The sequence below is a fragment of the Peromyscus maniculatus genome, chromosome 4, assembly GCF_049852395.1.
Source record: "Peromyscus maniculatus bairdii isolate BWxNUB_F1_BW_parent chromosome 4, HU_Pman_BW_mat_3.1, whole genome shotgun sequence".
Classification (NCBI taxonomy): domain Eukaryota; kingdom Metazoa; phylum Chordata; class Mammalia; order Rodentia; family Cricetidae; genus Peromyscus; species Peromyscus maniculatus.
Genome location: NC_134855.1, coordinates 124167545 through 124193875, shown reverse-complemented (window position 1 = coordinate 124193875; position 26331 = coordinate 124167545). Strand labels below are relative to the sequence as shown.

General features: G+C 41.2%; 1 protein-coding gene across 5 annotated transcripts in view; it reads right to left on the bottom strand.

Moving 5' to 3' along the window:
- Cfap61 (cilia and flagella associated protein 61) overlaps window positions 1-26331 on the bottom strand; it is a 302729-nt gene that overhangs the window by 184176 nt on the left and 92222 nt on the right. For all 5 annotated transcript variants that reach the window (XM_076570780.1, XM_076570781.1, XM_076570783.1 and 2 more), the window contains 2 exons: window positions 12279-12405; window positions 7976-8053 (listed from right to left, as the gene is read on the bottom strand). In XM_076570780.1, coding sequence (XP_076426895.1) covers window positions 7976-8053; window positions 12279-12405 — 205 coding nt within the window. The remainder of the gene's footprint in view (window positions 1-7975; window positions 8054-12278; window positions 12406-26331) is intronic.

The window sequence follows — 26331 nt, the reverse complement described above, 5'->3', positions numbered from 1 at the left end:
AGATACAAAAAAAAAATTGAAATAACCTCCTGCATCTTATCAAACCACCATGGATTAAAGCTAGATTTCAACAACAGAAACAACAGAGAGCCTATACAAACTCATGGAAACTGAACAACTCTCTACTGAGTTACCACTGGGTCAAGGAAGAAATAAAGAAAGAAGTTAAAGACTTCCTAGAATTCAATGAAAATGAATGCACAAAATACCCAAACTTATGGGACACAATGAAAGTAATGATAAGAGGAAAGTTCATAGCACTAAGTGCTTTCATGAAGAGTTTGGAGAGATCTCATATTGGTGACTTAACAACATACCTGAACACTCTAGAAAAAAAGAAATAAACATGCCTAAGAAGAGTAGACAGCAGGAAATAAACCGAGGGCTGAAAAAAATAAAATACAAACAAAGAGAACAATACAAAGAATCAATGAAACAAAGAGTTGGTTCTTCAAGAAAATCAACAAAATAGATAAACTCTTATACACCAACTAAAAGGCAGGGATAGAATATTCAAATAAACAAAACCAGAAATGAAAACAGAGAGACATACAAGAGACTCCAAGGAAATACAAAGAATCATTAGGTTACACTTCAAAAACTTGTACTTCACAAAATTGGAAAATCTAAAAGAAAAAGACAAATTTCTTGAGAGATACCACTTACCAAAGTTGAATCAATATCAGATAAACAATTTAAATAGACCTATAACCCCTAAGGAAATAGAAGTAGTTATGAAAAGTCTCCCAACCAAATAAAGCCCAGGACCAGATGGTTTTAATACAGAATTTCACCAGACTTCCAAAGAAGAGTTAATACCAATACTCTTCAAATTATTCCACAAAATAAAAGCAGATGGAATACTGCCAAATTGTTTCTATGAGGCCACAGTCACCTTGATTTCCAAACCACCCAGAGACTCAACAAAGAAAGAGAATTACAGACCAATTTCACTCATGAACATTGATGCAAAAATGCTCAATAAAATACTAGCAAACTGAATTCAAGAACACATCAAAAAGATATCCACCATGACCAAGTAGGGTTCGTCCCAGTGAAGCAGGGATGGTACAACATATGAAAATCTGTTAGTGTAATCCATCATATGAACAAACTGAAGGAAAAAAAACCACACAATTATCTCATTAAATTCTTAAAAAAGCTTTTGACAAAATCCAACACTCCTTCATGATTAAAAGTATTGGAGAGGTCATGGATACAGGGGACACACCTAAACATAATAAAAGCAATATACAGCCAGCCAATTGCCAACATCAAATTAAATGGAGAGAAACTCAAAGCAATTCCACTAAAACAGGAATAAGAGAAGGCTGTTCACTCTCTCCATAGCTATTCAATATAGTACTTGAAGTTCTAGATAGAGCAATAAGACAACTAAAGGAATCAAGGGGATACAAATTGGAAAGGAAGAAGTCAAAGTATCATTATTCCAAATGATATGATAGTATACATAAGTGGCCCCCAAAACCCTACCAAGGAACTCCTACAGCTGATAAACACCTGTAGTCAAGTGACTGGATACAAAATTAATTCAAAAGAATCAGTTGCCCTACTATATACAAACGATAAATGGGCTGAAAAACCAATTAGAGAATCAGCACCTTTTACAATAGCCTCAAATAACATAAAATATCTTGGTGTAACTCTAACCAAGAAAGTGAAAAGACCTGTATGATAAGAACTTCAAGTCTTTGAAGAAAGTAACTGAAGAAGATATCAGAAGATGGAAAGATCTCCCATGCTCATGGATCAGCAGGATTAACATAGTAAAAATGGCTGTTTTACCAAAAGCAATCTACAGATTCAAGGAATCTACAATTCAATTCAGATTCAATCAATTAAAATCCCAACACAATTCTTTACAGATCTTAAAAGAACGATACTTAACTTCATATGGAAGAACAAAAAAATCCAGGATAGCTAAAACAATCCTGTACAATAAAAACTTCCAGAGTTGTTATCATCCCAGATTTTTATAGCTCTACTATAGAGCTATAGTAATAGAAACCACATGGACTTGCCATAAAAGCAGACAGGTGGATCAATGAAATCGAATCAAAGACCCATATGTAAATCCACATAGCTATGAACACTTGATTTTCAACAAAGAAGTCAAAATTATACAATGGAAAAAATAAAGCATCTTTAACAAATGGTGCTGGTATAACTGGATGTTGACATGTAGAAGGCTGAAAATAGATCCATATCTATCACAATGCACAAAACTTAAGACCAAGAGGATCAAAGACATCAACATAAAACCAGATACACTGAACCCAAGAGAAGAGAAGGTGGGAAATAATCTCGAACATATTGGCACAGGAGACAATTTCCTGAACACAACACCAATAGCACAGGCACTAAAATCAACAATTAATAAAGGGACATCATGAAACTGAAAAATTTCTATAAGGCAAAGGATACTGTCAATAGGGCAAAATGGCAGCCTACAGGATGGGAAAAGATCTTCATCAACCCCCCATCTGACAGAAAGCTGACTTCCAAAATATTTAAAGAACTCAAGTAACTAGACATCAAAAAACCAAATAACTCAATTTAAAAATGGGGTACAGAGCTAAACAGAAAATCCTTAACAGAAACTCAAATGGCTGAGAAACACTTAAGGATGTTTAACAGCCATAGCCACCAGGGAAATGCAAATCAAAATGACTTTGAGATTCTATCTTATACCTGTCAGAATGGCTAAGATCAAAAACACAAACAACAGCTCATGCTGGAGAGGATGTATTGTAAGGAGAACACTTCTCCACTGTTGGTGGGAGTATAAACGTGTAGAGTCACTTTGGAAGTCACCTTGATGGTTCTCAGAGAACTAGGAATCAATCTACCACAAATCCCAGCTATTACACATTTGGACATATACCCAAAGGATGCTCAATCATACCACAAGGACACTTGTTCAACTATGTTCATAGCAGCTTTATTTGTAATAGCCAGAATCTGGAAATGACCTAGCTATTCCTCAACAGAGAAGTGGATAAAGAAAATGTGGTACATTTACACAACAGAGTATTACTCAGCTGTTAAAAACAAGGATGGCAGGAAATTTGAAGGTAAATGGATGGAACTAGGAAAAAATCATCCTGAATGAGGTAACCCAGACTGAGAAAGACAAATATGGTATGTACTCACTTATAAGTGGATATTAGCTATAAAGTAACAGATAACCATATTACAATTCAGATTCAGAGAGGCTAGGTAACAAGGAGTATTGACCCAGATCTCCTTGGGAAGAGAAAATAGAGATTTTTGTGAATGGACTGAGGGCAGGTGGGGATGGCAACAAGATCATCAGGTTGCAGGGCATAGAGGGAGAGAGTACTGAAAGAGACTACTGGAAAAGGGGGCCATATTTCAGGGTCAGGTAAAAATCTGGTGCAAGGGAATCTCCCAGGAATCTACAAGAACCACCCCAGCTTAGGCTCCTAGCAGATCTCTTGCCAGAATTGACCCTCTCCTGTGACCAGATTGGTGCCTAGCCCAATTGTCATTAGAGAGGTATCATCCAGCAACTGATGGAAACAGATGCAGACCCACAGCCAAACATTAGACAGAGTTCAGGGAATCCTGCAGAAGAGGGGGAGAAAGGATTGTAGGAGCTAGAGGGGTCAAGGACACCACAAGAAAACTCACAGACTCAACTAACCTGGGCTCATTGGAGCTCAGAGACTGAAATGACAACCAAGGAGCCTGCATGGGACTGTGTAGTAGAATATTATTTTAAGGTGTGTTACTTTTGTTTATGTTGCATTTGTTTAACTCTGTGAAGCTGTGTTACTGTGCCTGTGTAAAACACCTGATGGTCTAATAAAGAACTGAACGGCCAATAGCAACGCAGGAAAAAGGATATGTGGGGCTGGCAGGCAGAGAAAAATATACAGAAGGAGAAATCTGGAGCAAAGATAAGAGATGAAAGAGTAAGAAGAAGAAGCAGCCAGAGAAAGAGGTGGACTCCAGGGGCCAGCCACCCCGCTGCACAGCAAGCCACAGAGTAAGCATAAGATTTACGGAAGTAAGAAAACGGGAAAAGCCCAGAGGCAAAAGGTAGATGGGATAAGTTAAAGAAAACTGGCAAGAAATAAGCCAAGCTAAGACTGGACATTTATAATTAAGTATAAGCCTCATGTTTTATTTATTTGGGAGCTGGGTGGTGGGCCCTGCAAAAGAGAAAAAACAACCAACAACAGGACTGACCTAGGCACTCTGCATATATGTTACAGTTGTGTAGCCTGGCCCTCTTGTGGGATTCCTAACAGTGGGAGCAGGGGCTTTTACTGGCTTTTGGGACCCTACTCCTCACAATGAGTTGCCTTGCCCATCCTTAATACATGGGGAGGGGCTTAGTTTTACTGAAACTTGATATGCCATATTTTGTTGATATCCATGGGAGACCTGCCCTTTCCTGAACAGAAACAAATAGAAACAAAGTGGGAACAGAAGAGGGATGAAGGGGAGGGATTGGGCAGACAGGAGGGAGGGGAAACTGTAGCTGGGATGTAAAACAAACAAACAAACAAATAAGAAATACATCTATTAGTCTGCCCACCTCTTACTCCTACTACCAAGAGACACTGAAGGATCAATTGAAAAGACCCTGAACCCACCTAAAACAGAACTTTATAGTGACTGAAGAACATGGAGACAAAAAATAATTAATAGAATGCTTCCCCCAGAGACATTAAGTATTCCTTTAAAAAAAAAAAACCTGGGGATTTCTAAATTAAGAAAACAAAAAGCAACCATTGAAAATCCAAAATAAAACATTTCTCCATTTGTTAATAGACAAAAACTCCCCACAAGACTCAAGAAAGATAAAAACAATCCACTTCTACTTGCAAAGGCATCTTAGTTAGGGTTTCTATCACTGCAACAAAACACCATGACCAAAAAGCAAGTTAGCAAAGAAAGGGTTTACTTGGCTTACATTTCTAGATCACAGTCCATCCATTCAAGGAGGACTGTATCCTGGAGATAGGAGCTGATACAGAGGCCATGGAGGAGTGCTGCTTACTGGCTTGCTCCACATGGCTTGCTCAGCCTGCTTTCTTATAGAACCCCGCACCACCAGCCCAGAGGTGGCACCACCCACCATGTGCTGGGCTCTCATGGAGGCATTTCCTCAACTTAGGCTCCTTTCTCTGATGACTCTAGCTTGTGTCAAGCTGACACACAAAACCAGCCAAAACAAAAGGATTAAGGATGGATTGTCCTACGGTTCGATTGTTATCAGTGGCACTGAATATTGGAGACAATGACAATTCAAACAAGCATTCTGAGGGTAAATACTTTGAGAATTTTACACACTATCAAATGAGTATCCAATGCAAGGGTAGACTCAGGAACCTTGTTATGTGCCATCATCTAAAAAAAGCAACTCAGATCACTGAATCAAAAAGAGAAATAAATGCAAGGAAGTATTAAGGAATAATTCTATCCAAATATCTCAGTAAACTCCAAAAACCTAATACCTATCCATCAAAGACACCTTCAATAATCAAAAAGTAGAAAACGTCCTTAATTTAGTATTTCCTTTTACAAATAATATGCTAAGTGAAGAAAACACAAAATTATCCCATTAAAGTCAAGACAACTACAAAAGTAGCCTTTACCAGCAGTACCGTTAAACAATACTCTATCCATTCAATAAAATCGGAAAAAAAAAAATCAGGCATGAAGCCAGGCATAGTGGTCACATCTGTAATCTCAGCACTTGGGTGCAGAGTTCAAGCCTTGGCTACAGCAAGCATGAGGCTTTAAGAGATGGGGAGAGTGAAGGGACAAGTTTAACTACCATACATGTTTTACTACAAAGTCACACGAGAGAGAGAGAGAGAGAGAGAGAGAGAGAGAGAGAGAGAGAGAGAGAGAGAGAGAGAGAGAGAGAGAGGTGTAGTACATGCCTCTGTCCCTGAGTGCTCTCAGCAATGGAATGGCCTAAAAGTGATGCTGTGCAGGGAGAGGGGGGTTAATCAATTTTTAAACTCTCAGAGTGAAAAAAAGATTTTAGAAGGGTAATTGGGTACAAGATCAAAATACAAAACTTTGTGATCTTCCTATATTCTAAAATAAACATTTAGAATGTACAATAGGGGTCACATCTATTACAAAATGCATAGAAAAAATCATAAATGTCTTAGAGTATACTGGGGAGGGATCACAGCAGGAGACAGATGGCACGTTCAAATTGGGGCAATTGGAGGTGGGCTCAACAAAGGGAGTATTTACAGAGATGGGGGTGTAAGGAAATTAGCAGGGACAGTGAGATAGCAACTGCCAGCTATTAGAGGCCTGGGTGGGTGGTGTAGGTGGAAGACTGGTCACAGGAATCCACAGAGAACACCCTTGAGAAAAGACCACATTGAAAAGGCGAGTGGACACCCCACTTTCACTGTCCTCCCTCCTCCTGTCAAGGCTTCCCAAGGCCAACGGGCAAGGACATGGATTGCTGTCAGTTCCGTCAGGCTCACAGAACAGGAAGGTGGAGAAAGGTGCCCAGTGAGCCTGCAGAGTGGGTAAGTGTCCGACTGCATTAGTTCACTTCCATTACTATTAAAAGACAACAACAGGGGCTGGAGAGATGGCTCAGTGCTTAAGAGCAAGGGCTGCTCTTCCAGAAGACTGGGGTTCAACTCCCAGCACCCATATGATGGTGTACTGCTGTGGGATGTTCTGCATGTTAAATATGTTGCTCTGATTGGTTAATAAATAAAACACTGATTGGCCAGTAGCCAGGCAGGAAGTATAGGTGGGACAAGCAGAGAAGAGAATTCTGGGAATAGGAAGGCTGCGTCAGATACCAGCCGCCACCATGACAAGCGAGATGTAAGGTACTGGTAAGTCATGAGCCACATGGCAACTTGTAGACTAATAGAAATGGGTTAATTTAAGAAATAAGAACTAGATAACAAGAAGCCTGCTGCAACCATACAGTTTGTAAGCAATATAAGTCTCTGTGTGTTTACTTGGTTAGGTCTGAGTGGCTGCAGGACTGGCAGGTGAGAGAGATTTGTCCTGACTGTGGGCCAGGCAGGACTGGAGAAAACTCTAGCTACAGTTTACAACTGCCTGCAGCTATAGTCCCAGGGGATCTGACACCCTCTTCTGGCCTCAGGGCACCAGGCACGAACATGGTAAACAGACATACATGCAGGCAAAATACCTACACACATGAAATTTTAAAAAAATGAAGAAGTTATTTTAAAACATATGATAATATAATGGGTATCAATGAATAAGCTCATAGCATGGAATAGAACGTAAAATGGACACAAGAATATAGAAAATTAATAAATATAAAAGCAGTATTTTAAGTCAGCAGCACAAGAATGGACTATTAAATAATAAATGTGTTGGAAAAACTGCATTGGGAAAAATATAAAATGGCATATCCACTTGACAATAGACACATGCACTTAACTGGATGTAAAAGGAGGATGCTAATAAAGATGAGTGACTTTAGTAGCAATCCTTTGGTGACAGCAGTGGGACTGGTTATTATTATTATTACTATTATTACTACTACTATTACTTTGATGGTGGGAGATTATTAAAACTTTAAGAATGAGAATATTTTCATGTTCTTTGTAATAGTCAAAACATTTGTTTGTGTGTGTTCTGTTTTCTTTGTTTTTTCATGACAGAGTATCACTATGTAGCTCTGACTGCCCTCAAACTCCCTCTGTAGACCAGGCTGGCCTCGAACTCACAGAAATCCACCTGCCTCTGCCCTCTGAGTGCTGGGATTAAAGGTATGTGCAAAACTCCAACTGACAATTCCAAACATTTTTAACTTAAAAAAAGGAAGAGCCTCGAAAGGCTGCCAGGTGGGAGACACGTTTGTGCCCAAATACTTTAGGGACAGGATTCATTCATAATATAGAAAGTCACAATCAAGCAAGCCACAATCACAATGAATGGCCACTTCATAACTTACCATTTCTTTTCTGATCACTGCAATGCCAACTATTTGCTTTGCAACTTCAGCTACAAACACCTGCAGAGCTGTCCCATCCTGCAAAGGTAAGGTATGTTTTGTTAAGACCCTGGAAAGCATCACCAACAAGGTCTCCGAAATCAGTTGCTAGTGCATCCATGATTGTGAACCCAGCAGCCACAGCTTCAGTAACCACAATAACAGAAGCAACACCAACACTTACGGCCAGATGCTATGCTCACTGCTCACTTCATCTTCACCCCCATGCTCTAGAGTAACAATTATTTTTCCATTTATTTTATTCACAAGACAACAAGGCATAGGGAGCTAGGTAAGTGAGCTCAGGAGGCATGGATCCACAACTCAAACCGGAGTTCCTTTTACACAGAACCCACTTCTACCCCAGTGCTTCCCAACTTTTATGACTTTAGGACATCAACTCAGACATCAAATGGAAATTAAAACTGAAAAGACATGAATTTGCTTTTAAAATTTATAGTAAAATGAACATTTAAACTAGCTGTTTCATTTTAAAACAATGTTTTTATTTTATTTTTACATAAAATATATATTTACATAAAACAATTTATTGACATAAATCATATTTTTAACAAAAGAAACTGTGTTTTTCTAAACACAAATATTTAGAGTAGCATTGTTTTGTTTTTGCAAATCTCTTTAATCTGGCTTAGTAGACAGCTGGATCCTCACATCTGCTTCTGTAGTCAATCTGGGGCAATACGTTGTTTTTGCTTAAATATATGAAAAATGTGATCTTTCTTCACAACACATAGTTAGAAAAGACACATATCTAAGCATCTTTTCAGATAACTGTGGATATCCTTTGAGACTCCACAACTGGTAGTGCCTGAGGTTAGCTGCAGTGCGCCATTTGAAAATCCTGTCCATGAGCATTGTACATACTTCTGCACTAAAGTCCGTTTTACCTGACTCTTATATGCATACTCACCTATGCTTTTATAAAACTGCACAATGTTTAACTGGGAAATATTGATTTATCAAGCTACACAGATTTCCCAACTATTGACCCATTTCATAACGTCACACTTGTGTCGTCAGAAACGCTGCTGTGAGCATTGTGTGGCTGTCAAGCTCACAATGGCCGATACTGACTTTCTCAATTTCTATTTTCTTTCCTGATTAGATCTTATCACAGGGGGCAAGTGATTCTTGTTATATCAGGTTGACAGACTCATGTTGTTACTTTTAAGGAAATGCTGGTTAAATACCTAAGTCCAAAAAAAAAAAAAAAACCAATTTTTCTTTCTTCAAGTAAAAATGGTATTTTATAAAAATGGTAGCTGGTTCAAGTGCATTTCATACATCTGTAGAAGCATTTTCTCCTCAAAAACCCAACATGCTTCAGGATGCAGCAGATGCATGCCACCCATCCCGTCACACAGAATGCTAAAATCCAATCAAGTGTTGAGATTCAATAGAGGTAAAATGTTACTGTTTCATCAAGGCTATTCTTTAAACTGCCTCTAATTTCCCCTTTTAATCTAAGTGGTAAGGTAACTGTACACCCACAGGCAATTGTAAGATAACATAAAAATCCTTTTACATGTTGTTCAGTATCCCCTATGATAACATTCTGTAAAGCTGGAACATAGTGAGACCACGGGAAACTGATCCTGATTGGTGTATATTTGTGTGATCCCGTTACTTTATACAGGTTTGTGTCTCAGTCTCTACAATAACATCTAACAATTCCACTACCACAAAAAGAAATCTCTCTAGCCCCACCCTTGGCCTCTAACAGCAAATAATCTAGTCTCCAATAATAAATTTTGTCATTTTAAAACATATGAATATATGATTATGAACTTCTGTGTAAGTATTACATACGTACATGTATGAATGTACACTTAAGTATGAATCTATACATATAATTGCATAACCCTTGGGGACTAGCTCTTTGTTTCTCTCAGCATAACAATGTGGAGGTTCATTGCAGGGTGTTTACCCACCAACCCCACAGTTCCCCAGAGTTTTCTTGAGTGAGAGCAGCAGGAAATATTAGAGAGAAGGATTTAGAGTGTGGAGACAAACAGAAAATACAGGATAGCCTTGAGAGGGCCTGGAACCTATTCCAACGGGCCCTGACTGTCTCTGCCCTAGGGTATTGATAGAAACGCCAAGGATGGAGCAAAAGACCTACCCCCTCCCCAACACAGCCAAGTGCAGACCATCTCAGACACCTTCACTCAGGTCCGTGGTCCAATCATCCTCTCTATGCGGACCTGCTGGATAAAGCCACGAGGAACCTGAAAACAGGCTCCCACAGTTCATACAGGTTGATATCAACAGTTCATTCTTTTCACTGCTGAGTAATGCTCCATCACATGGATCTGCCATAGCTTATTTATACATCTATCTGTTGGAAACTCCCTGGCATGATTCTAGCTGCTTTGAATAGTTATGTGCACATCATCATTTCTCGGGGCTAAATTTCCAAGAGTACAGCTTACTAGCCATAGGCAAGGTGCATTTTTAGTTTTCTGAAGAAACAGCTAATATGTCTCCGGGGGTATCTGCCACTGTTTTACCAGTAATTTAGTTTTCCCATTTCCTTGCCATCTAATAACCACTCGGTTTTGTTTTAGCCATTCTGCTCGAGGTATAGGTACAAGCTATACTATTGTGGCTTTCTTTCTTTTTCTTTTTTCTTTCTTTTTTATCAGCAAGGTTTTGTGGAGATGAATACCACCACCACAGCTATCGGGATGCTCAATTTCTGCCTTGACTCCTGCCAAGGCCCCGGCTGCTTCCCTCCCCGTGGCTCTGTACCTTCAGTGTTAAGTGCAAGGCACTGACCAATAGAAAGGCATGTACTTTCCACTATTCTAAGAAAAGATTCACTTCAGTCTCATGCAAAAGTTTTAGTATCCTTATGTTGGTGTAATTCATTTTATTTGTATGCACGTTTTGACTACATTAATATTTGTGCTCCACATGCATGCCTGATGCCTGTGGAGGTCAGAAGAGGGTGTTGGGTCTTCTGGAACTGAAGTTACACATGGTTTTGAGGCATCATGTGGGTGCTGGGACCTGGACCTGGTCTCCGGAAGGCAACAAGTGCTCTTAACTGCTGAACCATCTCTCCAGCCCGTCACTAACATTTGTCTCTCAGAGAACACTCCCTTCAAGTTCACTGGGGCACAGCTGGAGAAGCGGGGCTTGAGGTCATCCCGCCCAGAGGGGCCAGAAGGGAGGAGGCTACATATGAAGACAGACCAAGAAAAGCCAAGGCTTAATGAGTGCAGTGGAGGGAAACTTTATTTTAATTTCATTCCTTTATAATAGTATGCCTTTGTGGTGGCATCACATTTAGGTGATGTAAATATTAACTTTAGAAGGTTTGTTTTATTTAATTTTAAAAAGCCAATATTTCCTATTTTTCCAAATGACGGTAGCAGCAAAATGAAGAAATAGTGTAATATAGTCATGTGATTAAATAATTTTTGTCATAATACAAACAAATCTCACAAGCATCCTGATGAGGAAAGGCACTCCACACCAGGAACGAAAACTGTATAATTTTCTTTCCATGAAGTTCAAAAGGAGGCATAACTAATTTCTGATTTTAGAAGCAAAAGTGTTGACCTGCGACAAAGTTTCTGAATGGAGGTATGAGGTTACCAGTGACAAGTGAGGGCAGTCCCTTTGCAGAAACAGGGCCTACTGATACAGTGTGTTTCAATTGTAATCACTAAAATGTTGCTTTGTCATAGTTTGATAAAATTATTTCAAAATAAGGCATATTAGAGAGGTTACAGCATGCATCTCCAACCTCTTGGCTAGTTACATGTCTAGTGAAGTCCACTGGCAGTGTTCTTAAGGCCTTGGTGTTAGCATGTAAAGGTTAGCATGTAGACTGACACCAGCCTGTTGTTTTCCACAGCCCATGTATAGGTTATTATGCTAGAAAAGACCAAAGACTGACCACAGAGGATCATTCTTCTATCTACCCCTTGAAACCTCAAGCCAGCTCAATGAAAAGTCCTGGCTAGGTTTACCATCTAACGTAATTAAATGGAGCTCCACTAACCGAAGTCTGGCAATCATTGCTACTGGGATGGACATCGGATACCATGGATTCCTGAGCTGTCCTTACATGATGACAGTCAGATCTGCCAACTCCACACCCCATCTCCGCTGCTCCCCCCAACAGGACTCTCCAAGTGATGCTCCAGGAAGCTTCAGGCCCGAATCTTCATGGGTCATAATGGTCCTGTAGGACCAGGAAAATGAGGCTACAGCAGCCACCAGCAGTACTTACAGGATCTCTGCAAGCCTCGTTGTACTGGGCAAAATCATCCAGTATCTTTCTACTCAGTACGAGGGTGCTGACAAGATTTTCAACACCAGCAGTATCCACAAAATTGGCTAATCTTATCTTAATGGACCTGGACAAAAACAGAAATAGGTTCTTGGTTACAGTACTAAAATAATATCACACTTCTGTAAGATAATATCTGGCAATGTATATCTATGTAACATTGAGGTGATTGATTGTAAAAATAACTCTCTTCATTCTAGAGTACCTAAATATGTACAAAAGACACAAAGAATAAGATAAAAAATCACTGATATTATAAACCAATGACAACACAGTTATATTTTAAGTGTATATAATTTAAATGCATACAATTTAATGCATATAATTTAAAATGTTCAGCATACTTTATTCTCCGTTTCATACAAAGAGCTAAAATCCCTCTCCCAAAATTTTTAAAAAATTATAAAATGTAAAATATGATTACATCATTTCCCCCTTTCCTTCCTCCCTCCCAGCCATTCCATGTACCTCCAGACACACTTGCTCTCTCTCAAATTCACGGCCTCTTTCCTTTGTTATTATTATGCATTACAAATGCATAGGTATATAAACAGCCATATATGAGTCCATTTAGTGCTGTTTGTATGTGTATGACTTTAGGGATGACTACTTGGAATTGGATAACCATTCAGGGGGCTCATCCCGGGGAGAGGCCAATTCTCTCTTCTCAGCGGCCATTAGTCACCTGTAGCTCTTTGTCTAGGGGTGAGACCCTTTGAGATTTCCCCCTTCCACAATAGCCTGACTATCAGTGTCTTATTTAAGCAGCCATACTGTTGAGGTCCATGGATGTAGCTTCCTTGTCATTTCTAGGAGACATATTCTCACAGCAGGCTTTCTGGTCCTCTGGCTCTTAAAATTTCCCCCAAATTTTTAAAAAATGTTTTATAGCGGAGAAATTACAATGACTGGGGTTGGCTTCATGTGTATAGAGCAGCCCAAAGTTGCATGTAGTAAAGGGCCTCATCCTTGGAGTTTAATTCTCTGAGGTCAACATCTTAGAAAGCTTAAAAATTTCATTTGTAGTTTTGTGTCTTTAAGAGAAGTTTAGTGAGACAAAAGAGCATGTCTAGGGGTCCAGAGCCATGGCTTATACTTGAGTCTCAGTTCCTTCTGTCTGTTCATTGATGAATCTCCTCCTCCCTGTTCCCTTTGTCACCACCCCATCCTCATGGTGCCTATCTCTGTAAATAGTGACAACTGGGTTCTACCTTGGACATTAGATGGAGAATCATGTGAAGGTGCCACAAAGATGGGGTTAAAACCACCTTCTACCTGATGTGGGGTATGGGGCATAGACGTGGAAAAAGTTGAGGATTTGTGGAGTCTTTGTTCACAGCAATGGGGTGGCTGTTCCCTCTCTTGGTAAGTAGAGCCATGATGTGTATAGCTGGTTACCTTACCCATGCTGCTCATGCATTTTTAGTATATACTGGACTAGAGGCTTCAAGCCCCCTTGGGATGAAAGTGCCAAGGATTCGAGCAGTCATCTCACAGAAAGAGAAGTTTTTCTTTTCCATGTCAAGCCAAAAGTTCCATATTTTCATTTTGTAAGGGGTCCGTGTGTTATATAGATGACCTGACATCACTTTCTCTCTACTCTAAATAGAACAATGTTACTCCTCTCAATAAACAGTTCTAACCTAGTTAACTCTTAATTGTGGTGAATATCTGTGCTTAAATTGTAATACATGGTTACAATTATAAACAAAATTGTTTTATTTGCAAGGATGTATATGTATACAATTAACTGGCTAAAACCTGATCAATTAATATCACCTGAATAATAATTATAAGCAATCTTTAAGACAAAGATGAGAACCTGCCTCTGATATGGACAGTTTGCACAAAAAATCTAGTTCTGAAAGATTAAAAGTGTAAATATTAAAAACAAGACCAAATGTGTTAGGGAAATAGAAGAAATGAAAACAAATGTCCTAAAAATGCCCATAACACCTTAGTCACAACACCCCAAAGGAAACCTAAATGTCTATCAGCTGATAGATGCATAGAATGTGGCATATGTACACAATGGAAGTATTCAGCCACAGAAGGAAATGAAGTGGTAAGGTATGGTACATGTGACAAAAGCCACGTGTAAAATACCACAGTGCACTGTGCTGTTCCATTCCCATGAACTGTCCAGAAGAGGCAAGCTTACAGAGGTAGAGAGGAGACAGGTGGCTGTGGGGACAAGGTAACCAATTGACTATTCAATGAGCATGGGGAGGCTTAGAGGTGACAAAAAATGTTTTGAGAGCAGGTAGAGGTGATGAGTGCACATTGTTATATATCTACTAAGAACCACTGAATTATACAATTAAGTGGGGATATTAGGTGATCTTAATTATATCTCAATAAGCTATTATTGTATTATTATAGTCTGTGCATATATGCAAAAACTATCAAAGAAAGTTGAAATAGAAAAGAATGGAGTGGCAATGGTAACTAACAGTCAGACTAAACTCGTGTGGTTCCATAACTAGCAGGTGAATTAGCACTTGAGGGTGAAGTCACGATGAGAAATAACAAACAAACGTTATTTGATAAAGTAAAATTTCAACACAGAGAACAATATCAAGTCACCAAGTTTCTGTCAAACAGTTTCAGATTCCTAAAGGGAAAATTAATAGAAATTGATGTGAAATACTGGACAAAATTTGAGAAAGCTTAATCTGAAGGATGCTGCAGCCTCAACATGAACACACTTGGCGTCAGTGGCCGCTTTCTCATCGGAGTGGGTGGCAGCTCCACATTCCACAGTTGAGGCCCAAACCACCAGCTTCCACTACCCTACAGTTGGGAGGTTACAACAGCAGCATCATGTGTCTCCATGTGCTCACCTTAGGTTCCCCAGTCCAACCTCAACTAAGCTGCCAGAGTGATGCCTAAAAATACTGAGTCACAGCACATGACTCTGCAACACTAATCCCAGCAACAGAGGAGTTCGTGACCTTTCATGCCCAAGGCCCTTCCCAGAATACTGTTTATAAGTGTATAAAACGAGATACAGAGAATTGCAATAGGTGAACCTAAGGAGATGTATTCAGCGGTGGCCTATTGATCGCTATAATTTGGTGCCCTGGTGTGCCCAAGCAATGAGTGACAACTGCAGATCTCTGGAGCTGCAGTGCTGGAGGAAAATGAGGAGGAAGCAGCAGGAGCTGATGACATTGCTGGGGCTTGGTGCCTCCTTTCACAGTGGAAGGAGATGCTAAATTTCAAGTGCAGCTTTGTGAAAGTCAAGGATGTGGTTTTTCACCTAAATTCAGACCCTGGATAAGATCGTCAGTTATCTCTCCCACCTCACTGAGTGACAAGCCAAGTCACAGAGTGGCTTCAAGGACTCGGTGACCAGTCTCCTCTCCTGTGCCTTTTCTTCCCAATCTCTCTGACTCTCTCACCTCTAACCCATGTCCAAATCGTGGGCTTCTTTCTTTCCCTGCCTCATCTTTCAGACCCCCTGCTGGTCCCCAAAGTCAGTCAATGTGCACTCTCATCAGTTCTCACCTGAAACCCTCAGCTCTCAGCCCAGTGACTCTCCAGACCTACCTGGATATCAACAGTGTAACACACTTCACTGTATGAGCTGTGCCACCTGACTGCTCCCTCACACTTCCTGTAGTGGTTCTCTCTGTGCAATTCTTCCTGTCTGTTTGTTTTGTGTCCAACCTCCCCCTCACCCCCAGCTATTAGAATAAGAGTTCAAAGACAGCCCAATGGCTAGAACAGCTCCTGATGGACAGCGGCTGTGAAGGGAGTGAATTATACAGCCTGTGTGGAAACAGCTTTTCATGCTTACGACATGTCTTTCTGACTATGGTAAGTGCTACAACTGAGTTATAAAGTGTGCAGCAGAAGCCAGGACAGTAAATGAATATGAATACTGTCTTAGTTAGGGGTTCTAGTGCTGTGATGAAACACCATGACCAGAAGCAACGCCGAGAAGAAAAGGTTTATTTATCGTAGGCTTCCACGTCACTGCTCATCATTGAAAGAAGTCATGACAGAAACTCAACCAGGGCAAGAACCTGGAGATAAGAGCTTGTTCAGAGGCCATGGAGGAATGCTGCTTACTGGCTTATTCCTTATGGCTTACACAGCCTGCCTTCTTATAGAACCCAGGATCACCAGCCTAGGGATAGTACCACCCACAGTGGGCTAGGCCCAATACAGGCTTGCTAGTGTCCTGATCTTAGAGAGGCATTTTCTCAATTGACTCTCCCTCCTCTCTGATGAATCTAGCCTGAGTCCAGTTGTCATAAAACTGACCAGCACAAATGCCTTCCTCCAAGCTGATAGCTCAGATCACACCATGGTCTACTTTGAAAGCCAGGGTTTCTTCTAACTCACACTGACACTGAATAAGTGTTCAGTGGGACTTGGGGTTGTTTTCCTAAGTGTCACAAAACACAAACATCATTTCTCTCCTCTGTCCACAGAAAGCTGATCAGGTGGCACAGCTGTTTTGCATTACACCAAGAAGCTCATGGGTCTGTTACTTATATTCAGCAAAGAGGAACACTTGAGAATTTTTATATGTTCCTAGAATTTCAGCAGGAGGAGGGATGGGCAATAGCAGCCACCACCTAAAGCTACCCTGCAATGTGGCTATTCAAATTTTACAGGTGCTGTAACTGAGTTTTTATACACTAGCACAAAAAAGACTACAAAACAACCCAATGCTCTCACACTGATCACACATTAAAACAAAGTTTTGTATATAATAGGTTATATGATAAATACTGAGATTTAGTTTTGCCTAGCTTAAATTTATACACTAATGTGTCTATTAGAAAGAAATAAAATTACAAATATAATCACAGTGTATTTTTCATGGATGGAGCTGTTCCACATGCCTATATTTATCTCTGAGAGCATATGCACACAAGTTCAAGTACATGCAGAGGCCAAATGATATTCTTGGGTATTATCCTTAGGTGCAGGGCCCTGGTCTCCTCCCATATTGAGTAAAGCCGTTGCCTGCTTGCGGACCTTGACCAGATGTCCTCCCTATGCTAATTCCCTGCCAGTATCCACCCTCCTGAATGCTTAAGGGCAGTTCCTTGTTTGTGTATCCTGCATATTGGGCATTAACAGCTTAGATGCAAGAATGTAGAACGTTCTGTAGTGAACTTCTGCCCTCTGGGGTTCTCCCATTGTGCTGTAAGCCTGTATTTAAGGTTTTCTCCCTCTTTCAATAAATGGCATTCAGCATTCTGCTGTGGTGAATGACTCGCTGTCTTTTGTCTCTGTTTTTCGATCCACAGCCCCTCACTCGGACATGGTGAACGGGTGGTGGTAGCGCGGGTGTTATCACTACACTTAGGAATGTGATTTACCTCCTTCGAGACTAGGTCTCTCACTGATACAGAGTTCACCAATTAGGTTAATCTGGCTGTCCATTAAGTCTTGAATACTGCTGTCGCCGTCTTCCTGGTGCTGGGATCATTCCACTTGGGTTCTGGAGATTTAACCCAGCTTCTCAGGTTTGTGTCACGTAGCGAGCATTTTAGTGACTGCTCTCTCTCCAGGGCCCCTGAGAGCTATTTTTCAAAAGGTTTTAACTCAGGAAGAGGAGGAGGAGGAGGTGAGAGGGGTACAGAGTACTAGTACACGTCTGTACTCAGAAGGCTGAGGTTGGACAATTGAGAGTTCCAGGCCAGCGTAAGCTAATAATGAGACCCTATCTCAAAACAAAACAGTACGCAGAGACAGATTTAATGCACAGGAGACTCTGCAGTGCTTCTGCCTCTGGTTCTAGCAACAGCAGGTGGCCTGTGTGGTTTGGCTTTAACTGGAATGAGATGAGAGGGCCACGGTTGGTAGACAGAAAATACAAATGTGGTATGGGTACATGTCCTAATTACTTCTATATAAAAATTGATGGGAACATTTAGAAAACATAGAAAATGAACAAACTCACAATTAAAATGTATTTGCTTAAATTATTAAATTGACATTACTAAGAATGGTTCATTCATTCAACCAGTCACAAATGGCTCTGAAATATCCGGAGTGTTCCCACGGTGTCCAGTTGATAGGAACCCAATGTGGGAATAAGTTAGCCCATAATTTCTGCTCTTATCAGACCGACCCTGTCTTGATTCCAGAACCACAATCTGAGAAATAACTCAAAAAGTTCTTTAAAAAATTTCAGTGCATGGAGCATGAATATGGAGGGAGGTCTTTATGTCTTAGCTATAGAAAGTCCCTGATGGACCACAGATTACGGAGGTCTTTATGTTTTAAATATGGAAAGCCCCTGGGAAAATCAGGTTACTTCGAAACAACTCTTACAAATGCTTAGGGAGAAAGGGGAGAAAGGAAAAGGGGGAAGGGCAGTAGGGGGAAAGGGGAAGAAGGATGCTTAACATTTTATATCAATATGTGCAATCATAATATATATGATGTACCACATACATTCTCCAAAAGGAGATAGCATGTGTTGTCCAGTTACCACGCAGCTATCTTGATTCCTTGCCATCTTCTTAAATAAATCACAAAGAGTAAGAATATTCATTGTCTGTAAAAATGATATTAAAACTGTGTATAAAACAAGCTTTGAATCTATAGATTTATTCTATTCTATTCATTATATCAACCTATTGATATTAAAAAATAAAACCACAAAATCCACTCTGCTATCTACACATCTGCCTTTAGGCATGGCAGGGCTGCAGAAGATAGTGGATCATTGGATATACCTAAGTGTCATTCTACTTTCATCTCCACACAAGCTCCTAGAACCTTCTCTTTCTCATTATGACCACTGTCGAGGGCCTGTTCTTTCAGTCCAGCCATGTATAAGTTGGAAGGAAACACTCGAGTTGTTCTGTTCTGTTTCTGCCTTGCATGACCTTTCCAGAGACAACTGCACACTCAGTGACCATAATGACCTAACTAGGCTTTCCTTCAGGACTCAAGCACACTTCTTAGGCATCCTGAATCAGAGAGATTAGCAGTGCTTTTCCTTATCTATGCACAAGGCTCTCCATGTCTCCAAAAAAAGCAAGTTCTCTTGAGAAATCTTCTTTTCCTAGCCTTTCCCTTTCCCAAGCCAGCCATCCTAGGCACCTTTTCTCTCTGGTATACTTGAATGCCTGTGGGAGCCCATTTTTGGGGTTTCTTGTGGCTTTACCCAGCAGGTCCTCATAGAGGATGATTAGGACCATGGGCCTGAGTGCAGGTGTCTGAGATGGTCTGCACTTGGCTGTGTTGGGGGGGAAGGTCTTTTGCTCCACCCCTTGGTGTCTCTATAAATATCCTGGGGCAGAGACAGTCAGGGCCGGTTGGAAAAGGTTCCAGGCCCTCTTGAGGCTATCCTTTATTTTCTATCTGTTTATCTCCGCAATATTCTCTGCAATATAAATCCTTTTCTCCAATATTTCCTGCTGCTCACACTCAAGAAAACTCTGGAGAGCTGTGAAGTTGGTGGGTTCACAAATGCCCAAACTTGTGAACTCCCAGAGTCCATGAAAAAAGGATGAAGCCCTTGCCAACTAGTCCCTCCTTGGGTATTACAAGTTTTTCAGTCTTGGTAACTGCTTCACCACAAGATGTTCTAGTTATCTCCTTAACAACAACAACAACAACAAACCAAAAAACAAAAGCAAAGTGCTTCTAGCCTTAAAGGTCAGAATTTGAGGTGTTCAGTCTGACTATACCCATAATAAAATAGAAAATGATGTATGAAAAGTAAAAAGATTTACCACATATCCTTTTCAACTTGAAACTGAATGAATGCTTTTAGAAACTACAGATTTGTGTGTGTTTCCAGTTACCATCTCACAAAAAATTGGGAAATTTTGATGCCAGGCAAGGGACACAAAAGATGTAAAGAAGAATATGTGATATGAGCCTCTCTGAACATCATCACACAACTCTACAATCATCAACACTTCAATGTGAACCATACACAAACAAGAAAGCAACCATGCCCCAAACAAAACAATGGCCCCAATAAACAAACATTTTATTGCATTCTACTCAAAGAGGCCCATTAAGGGCACAAGGAACAAAGGACAGATTTGATATCACTACATACTGGCCACGATAACATGAGCCTAAAGGAGTAAAATGGTGACATCATTGAAAAAAATGACAACAAACCATGTATGAGCCACTCACAGAAAAACAAATGCAACAAATACATTGAAGGGAAGAATCTCCCAGAGGCTGACCACTGAGGGCCATCTTTATTTACCGAGTAATGTTGACAATGGCGTACGACCTAGCCAAGAAGCTAAGTGTTTCTAGCACAATAAATATTAGTTGGATGAGTAAGTCTGACATGTCTTCCTACAAAGGAAAAATGTCAGATCTCAGAAAAGCGCAACAAGGAAAAGTAGCAAGAGGGGATGGGCTATTGGTTCAACCAAATGTGCCATCCATTAATGACTGAACAAGAAGAAAGGCTAATGGGCAAGAATGGGCAAGCCAGGGAATGTCAGAACACAATCTGTTATACAACATAAAACCCAGTGCTACCTTTGGAAACAACTTAGTGATTAATATACAAATGAAAAGTTCTCATTTAAAGACCCAGAAGTTACCATGAAAAAAATGAGAGGGAGCATGGGGTGTGGGGCCTGTTGACAGAAGAGGTAGCCATCACTAACAATCAGATGAATTATGTGTGTTCGTGCTCACCAGCATGGCCAGAGGGCAGATGACAGAAACAAATATAATTTCCCAAGGGAAGGAGGAGGAAATTAGGTAGGGGACCATAACATGGGGTCATGAAATTTAAAGCAGCCCAACGTAAAAGCAGGAGCAATCCATTCCAAATGTCAAGAGAAGTGAAGCAAAAACCGTGGCATAAATAGAGAATGTGTCAGAGACTGGTGCCCTCGCCATGCCCACATGGCTCCCTCCTCGCCGCCATCATGCCCTTGCTCAAGGCCACCTCTCCTGTGCACCCTGTGAAGCTAGCAGTTCCTCCCTATCCAGTACTTACCCACCTGCTGTACTCCTTTCCTTTCTCATCATGTACCTACTATCTAGTTCACCTCTTTCCTTTCTCCGTGTCTTCCTCCTCTGGCTAGAATGCAGACCTCATGAGGGCCCAGACTTCTGTCTGCTTGGGTTATTACGTTTCCCCAGCACCTGGGTTAGAACTGGCTGAAAGCACACAGTTGATGTTGCATATTCTATTAGCTGAATGAGGAGCTCCACTGTGGGCCTTTGGGAAAGGAAGCACTCAATTAGCCAGTACCTTCCAGCCATGGTGCTACCTGGACATCGGCCCAAAATGCTGCAGCCATGCCAATGTGATAAGAGCCAATTGCAGATGGAACAGGAGAGGCCACAGCAGAAGAAAGGAAAGAAACAAAGGTCCTTAAAACACAAACCTTGAAGTCCTGCCTATGGCCAGACCTCCTGCTTATGGAGAAAATCAATAGCAGAAGCTCTTCCTGAATTGGCCTTCATTTTATTTCTAACAGAAAGTATTCTCCCAGTTAGTGTAAACTTTGAACTTTAATTGATAGTGTAATACCAAATTAACATTTTCTATTACAGAAATAACAGGTGTCTATGATTTGTTTTAAATCAAACTGAAATAAGCAACCTATATAAAAGCAAGCAAAAAAAAAAAAAAAAGATCTACATAGAAATATCACCAGAGAGGTCACATGGGTGAAGGGTGAACATTTGAAATGCATTAACACAAAATCATTCAGTGGCATCCATCACTAGGGAACTGCACATTCACAGCACCAATGATTTGATACCAGAGAGCTGCTAGGAGGGCCAAATCATAACGAGAACAGCAAAAGTTGGCAAGGACACAGAGCAACCAGTTGCTGGTGTTGTAGCAAAAAGGTACAGTCACTCTTTGAGAAAGACTGACAGTTTTGTACAAAGGTATATTATACTGTGATCATAGCAACTAGCAATTCTATTCTCTCTTAGCCAAATAAGGTGGAAACTTACGTACACACAAAACCCTGCACGTGACTGCTTTCACCTCTTTGTTCATAATGATCTAAACTTGGAAACAGCCAAGATGCTCCTTAGTGGGAGAACAGGAAAATAAACTGTAGTGTGTCTGGCGTATTACTCAGTGCTAAAAATAAACGAGTCACCAAGTTATGAAGTGACGTGGAGGTTAAATGCATATGGCCAAGTAAGAGAAGCCAAGTTGACAAGGTGACATATTGTAGGATTCAAACTACTTTTCTGGAAATGGTAAAAAAAAAATTATAGTGAGTAAAAAGATCAGAGTGTGCCAGTGTTAAGGGGAAGGAAGGAACAACAGGCAGGGTACAGAGGTTTAGGGCAGTGAAGCCAGTCTGTGCGACAGTATGATGGCACCATTACACATTTCCCCAAATCCACCGAATACACAAGACTATGCTAGTTACTTTCCTCATTGCTTTAACAAAATACCTAACAAAAGTGACTTGAGGTAGGAGGAAATTATATTAGTTTGTCATTAGAGAGGATACAGTCCTTCATGGCAAGAGGACAGGGCTGTGGGAGCCTGATGCAGTCGGTTACAAGATGTTCACACTCAAAAACTGGAAAAGGATGACTATGGTACTCACTGGCTTTCTCCTTTTTCTTCAGTTCAGGATCCCAGACCATGAGATGGTGTTCCTTCATTTAACATGCGTCTTGCCTCAGAAAATTATCTCTGGAAATGCCCTCACAGACACGCCCAGGGTTATGTCTCCCAGGTAACTCTAAATCCCATTGCGTTGACTGACAATCAGACCATCCCAGAGGCTAAACTGGGACCCTACACAAACTATGGACTTCAGTTGATAACAAGGCAGCTGTAACAAATGTAGTATTCTGGTGCCAAATGAGAATAATGGGACTGTGAAGGGGGAGCTATGTGAAGGCTTTGTATGTCTCCTCCTCAATTTTTCAGTAAACCTAAACTATTCTAAACACAAAGTTAATTAATGAGAAAGCAAAAACAAGTTATCTGTATTGCCCCCTCCAGTGCTGCTTTTCAGAGGCACTGGGCTGAGTAGACTCATATGCCCCATTCTAGAACTTCTGGACAGACGTAAGACAAACACTGCCTGTGATGTGCTTGTGAGTCCTTTCCCTCCTCCTCTTCCTCTCTATGGTGGGGAAGAGTGTGTTTTAACTGGAATCACACCTAACTGACTAGTGCCATGTCTCCTAGCCTCGCCTGCAGCCAGATCAGACCAACAACCAACCTCCAAGAGATTAAGTTACGGCTCCAGGAAATGGCAAAACTAGAGTGGGTACACGGTGTAAAACCTAATCCTCCACAACGGAAAGGCTCAGAAGACACGTCCTTCACTCATCTTCTAAGAAGGAAATGGTGAGAGGCGCACTGACAGTTGCAGAGCTTTGTGGTGACCCTTCTCCTTGGGCAGGACCTTGTGGTTGGAGACACTGCTGCTCAGTTGGATGAATTGATGCAGTGGGTTAAATTGGGTCCCAGAGCAGCAGGGGCCGGGTGGCAGCACTGAATGCCAAAGGCAAGGAGATCATAGTTACTGTAACGGGCAGCAGAGACAAAGCAATGTCCGCAATGGCCTGACCTGTAATGGGCAGCACAGGCAAAGGGATTTTTATAGTGGTATGACTCGTCTGGACCTTTGGTACTGGCTAATCAATCATGGTGTTTCCAGGCATGAAATAGATAAGAAGCCTGGGGCATTTTTGTTTGATCTGTATAAGCTGAAAAATTCTCAAGCAAATGAAAGAAAGGCTACCTTGTATCATGGAAAAAGGGAATCTTGGCCCATGAACCGGTTTACAGACATAGAACCCCTTAGATGAAGGGAAGGTCATGTTCCCCTGAGGAAAGGCCTTGATAAAATGCCTAAGAGTTTTACAGTTAGCCTTTCTCCAGTCCTTCCCCAGAGGGACCTGTGGCATATAACAAGGGTACCTGAACACTGGGGGAAAGGAAACAATTGGACTTCCCAGAGTCTGTTAGATATGGTTCTGAATTGATTCTGATTCTCGGAGACCCCCAAAAAACATAGCAGCCCTTCAGTTAAAGAAGGGGCTTATGGAGGTCCGGTGATTCATGGAGTTTTGGCTGAAGTCTGACTCACAGTAGGTCCAGTGGGTCCCCAAACTCATCCTGTGGTTATTTCCCCAGTCGCAGAATGTATAATTGGGATAGATACACTTAGAATTTGGCAGAATTCCCACATTAGTTCCTAGATCTGTGCATTGAGGAAAGGCCAAATGGAAGCCTTTAGAGACACCTCTGCCAGGGAAAATAGTGAATCAAAAACAGTATCGCATCCCGGGAGAAACAGCAGAAATTATCAGAAACCATCGAGGACTTGAAAGATCTGGGGGTGGTGCTTTCCACGACATCTCCTTTTAACTCCTATCTGGCCAGCGCTGAAGACAAATGAATTTTAGAGAATGACAGTCACCTGTTGAAAACTCAGTCATGTAGTAATTCCAGCTGCAGCTGCTGTACCAGATCTGGTGTCCTTCTTAAACAGACTGACGCATCTCCTGTTACACAGTACGCAGCCATTGACCTAGCAAATGCCTTTTTCTTCGTACCTGTCCATAAGGACCACCAGAAGCAATTTGCTTTCAGCTGGCAGGCCCAGCAGTATACCTTTACAGTTTATATTAACTCTCCAGCACTGTGTCATAACTTAGTTTAAAGAGATCTTGATCATCTCTCTCTTCCACAAAATATCATATGAATTCAGTATACTGATGACATTATGCTGATCGGACCAAGTGAGCAGGAGGTAGCAACCAGATTGGACCCATTGGTAACACAGATGTGCATCAGAGGGTGGGAAATAAATCCAACCAAAATTCAAGGGCCTTCTACCTCAGTGAAATTCTTAGAGGTCTAGGGTGAAGGACAAATGATTGTACCCGGCCCCTCTCACCACCAAGAGAGAAGCACGTTTAGGGGCCTATTCCTCACTTGGGTGTGTTACTCAAGCCCATAGAGCAAGTAGCTTGGGAAGCTACTGGCTTTGTGTGGTGCCTGGAACAGGAGAAGGTCCTTCACAGGTCCAGACTGCTGTGCAAGCTGCTCTACCACTTGGACCATTATAATCCAGCAGACCTGATGGCACCTGAGTCAGTGACACACAGGGATGCTGTTTGGAGCATTAGGCAAACCCCTACAGGTAAATCAAAGAAGTGACCTTAGGGAGTTTAGAGCAAAGCTCTACCATTATCTGCAAACAACTATTCCCCCTTCATGAGACAGCTTGGACTACCATTGGGGGCCTGAGTGGAAACGGAACCATTTGACAACAGGCCATCAAACTACCATGCGACCTGAGCTGCCCATCATGAACTGGGTTTTATTTGACCCACAAAGCCATCAAGTAGGATGCTGCACAGCAGCAATCCATTATCAAATGGAAGTGGTACATATGTGATCAGGCTTGATCAGGTCCTGAAGGCACAATCAAGTTACATGAAGAAGCTGCCCACGTGCCTATGGTTTCTACTCCGTTTACAATGCCATCTGCTGCCAAGCATGCACCTGTTGCCTCATGGGGTGTCTTGTGATCAGATGACTGAGGAAAAGGAGACCAGAGCCTGGTTTACTGATGGCTCTGCACATTATTCAGCACCACTCAGAAGTGGACAGCTGCAGCATTACAACACCTTTGTGGAACAACCCTGAAAGACACTGGTGAAGGGAAATCTTCACAGTGGGCAGAACTTCAGGCAATACACATGGCCACACATTTTCTTTGGAAGGAGCAATAGCTAGATGTGCAATTGTTCACTGATTTATGGGCTCTAGCCAATGGATTGGCTGGATGGTCAGAGATCTGGAAAGAGTATGAATGGAAAATTAGTGAGAAAGACATCTGGGAAAGAAGTATGTGGATAGGTATCTCCAAATGGGCAAAGGATATAAAGATACTTGTGTCCCATGTAAATGCTCATCAAAAGATGACTTCAGCTGAGAAGGAGTTCAGTAATCAAGTAGACAGAATGACCCATTCTGTGGACAGTCAGACTTTTTCCCTAGCCATTCCTGTCATTGCCCAAT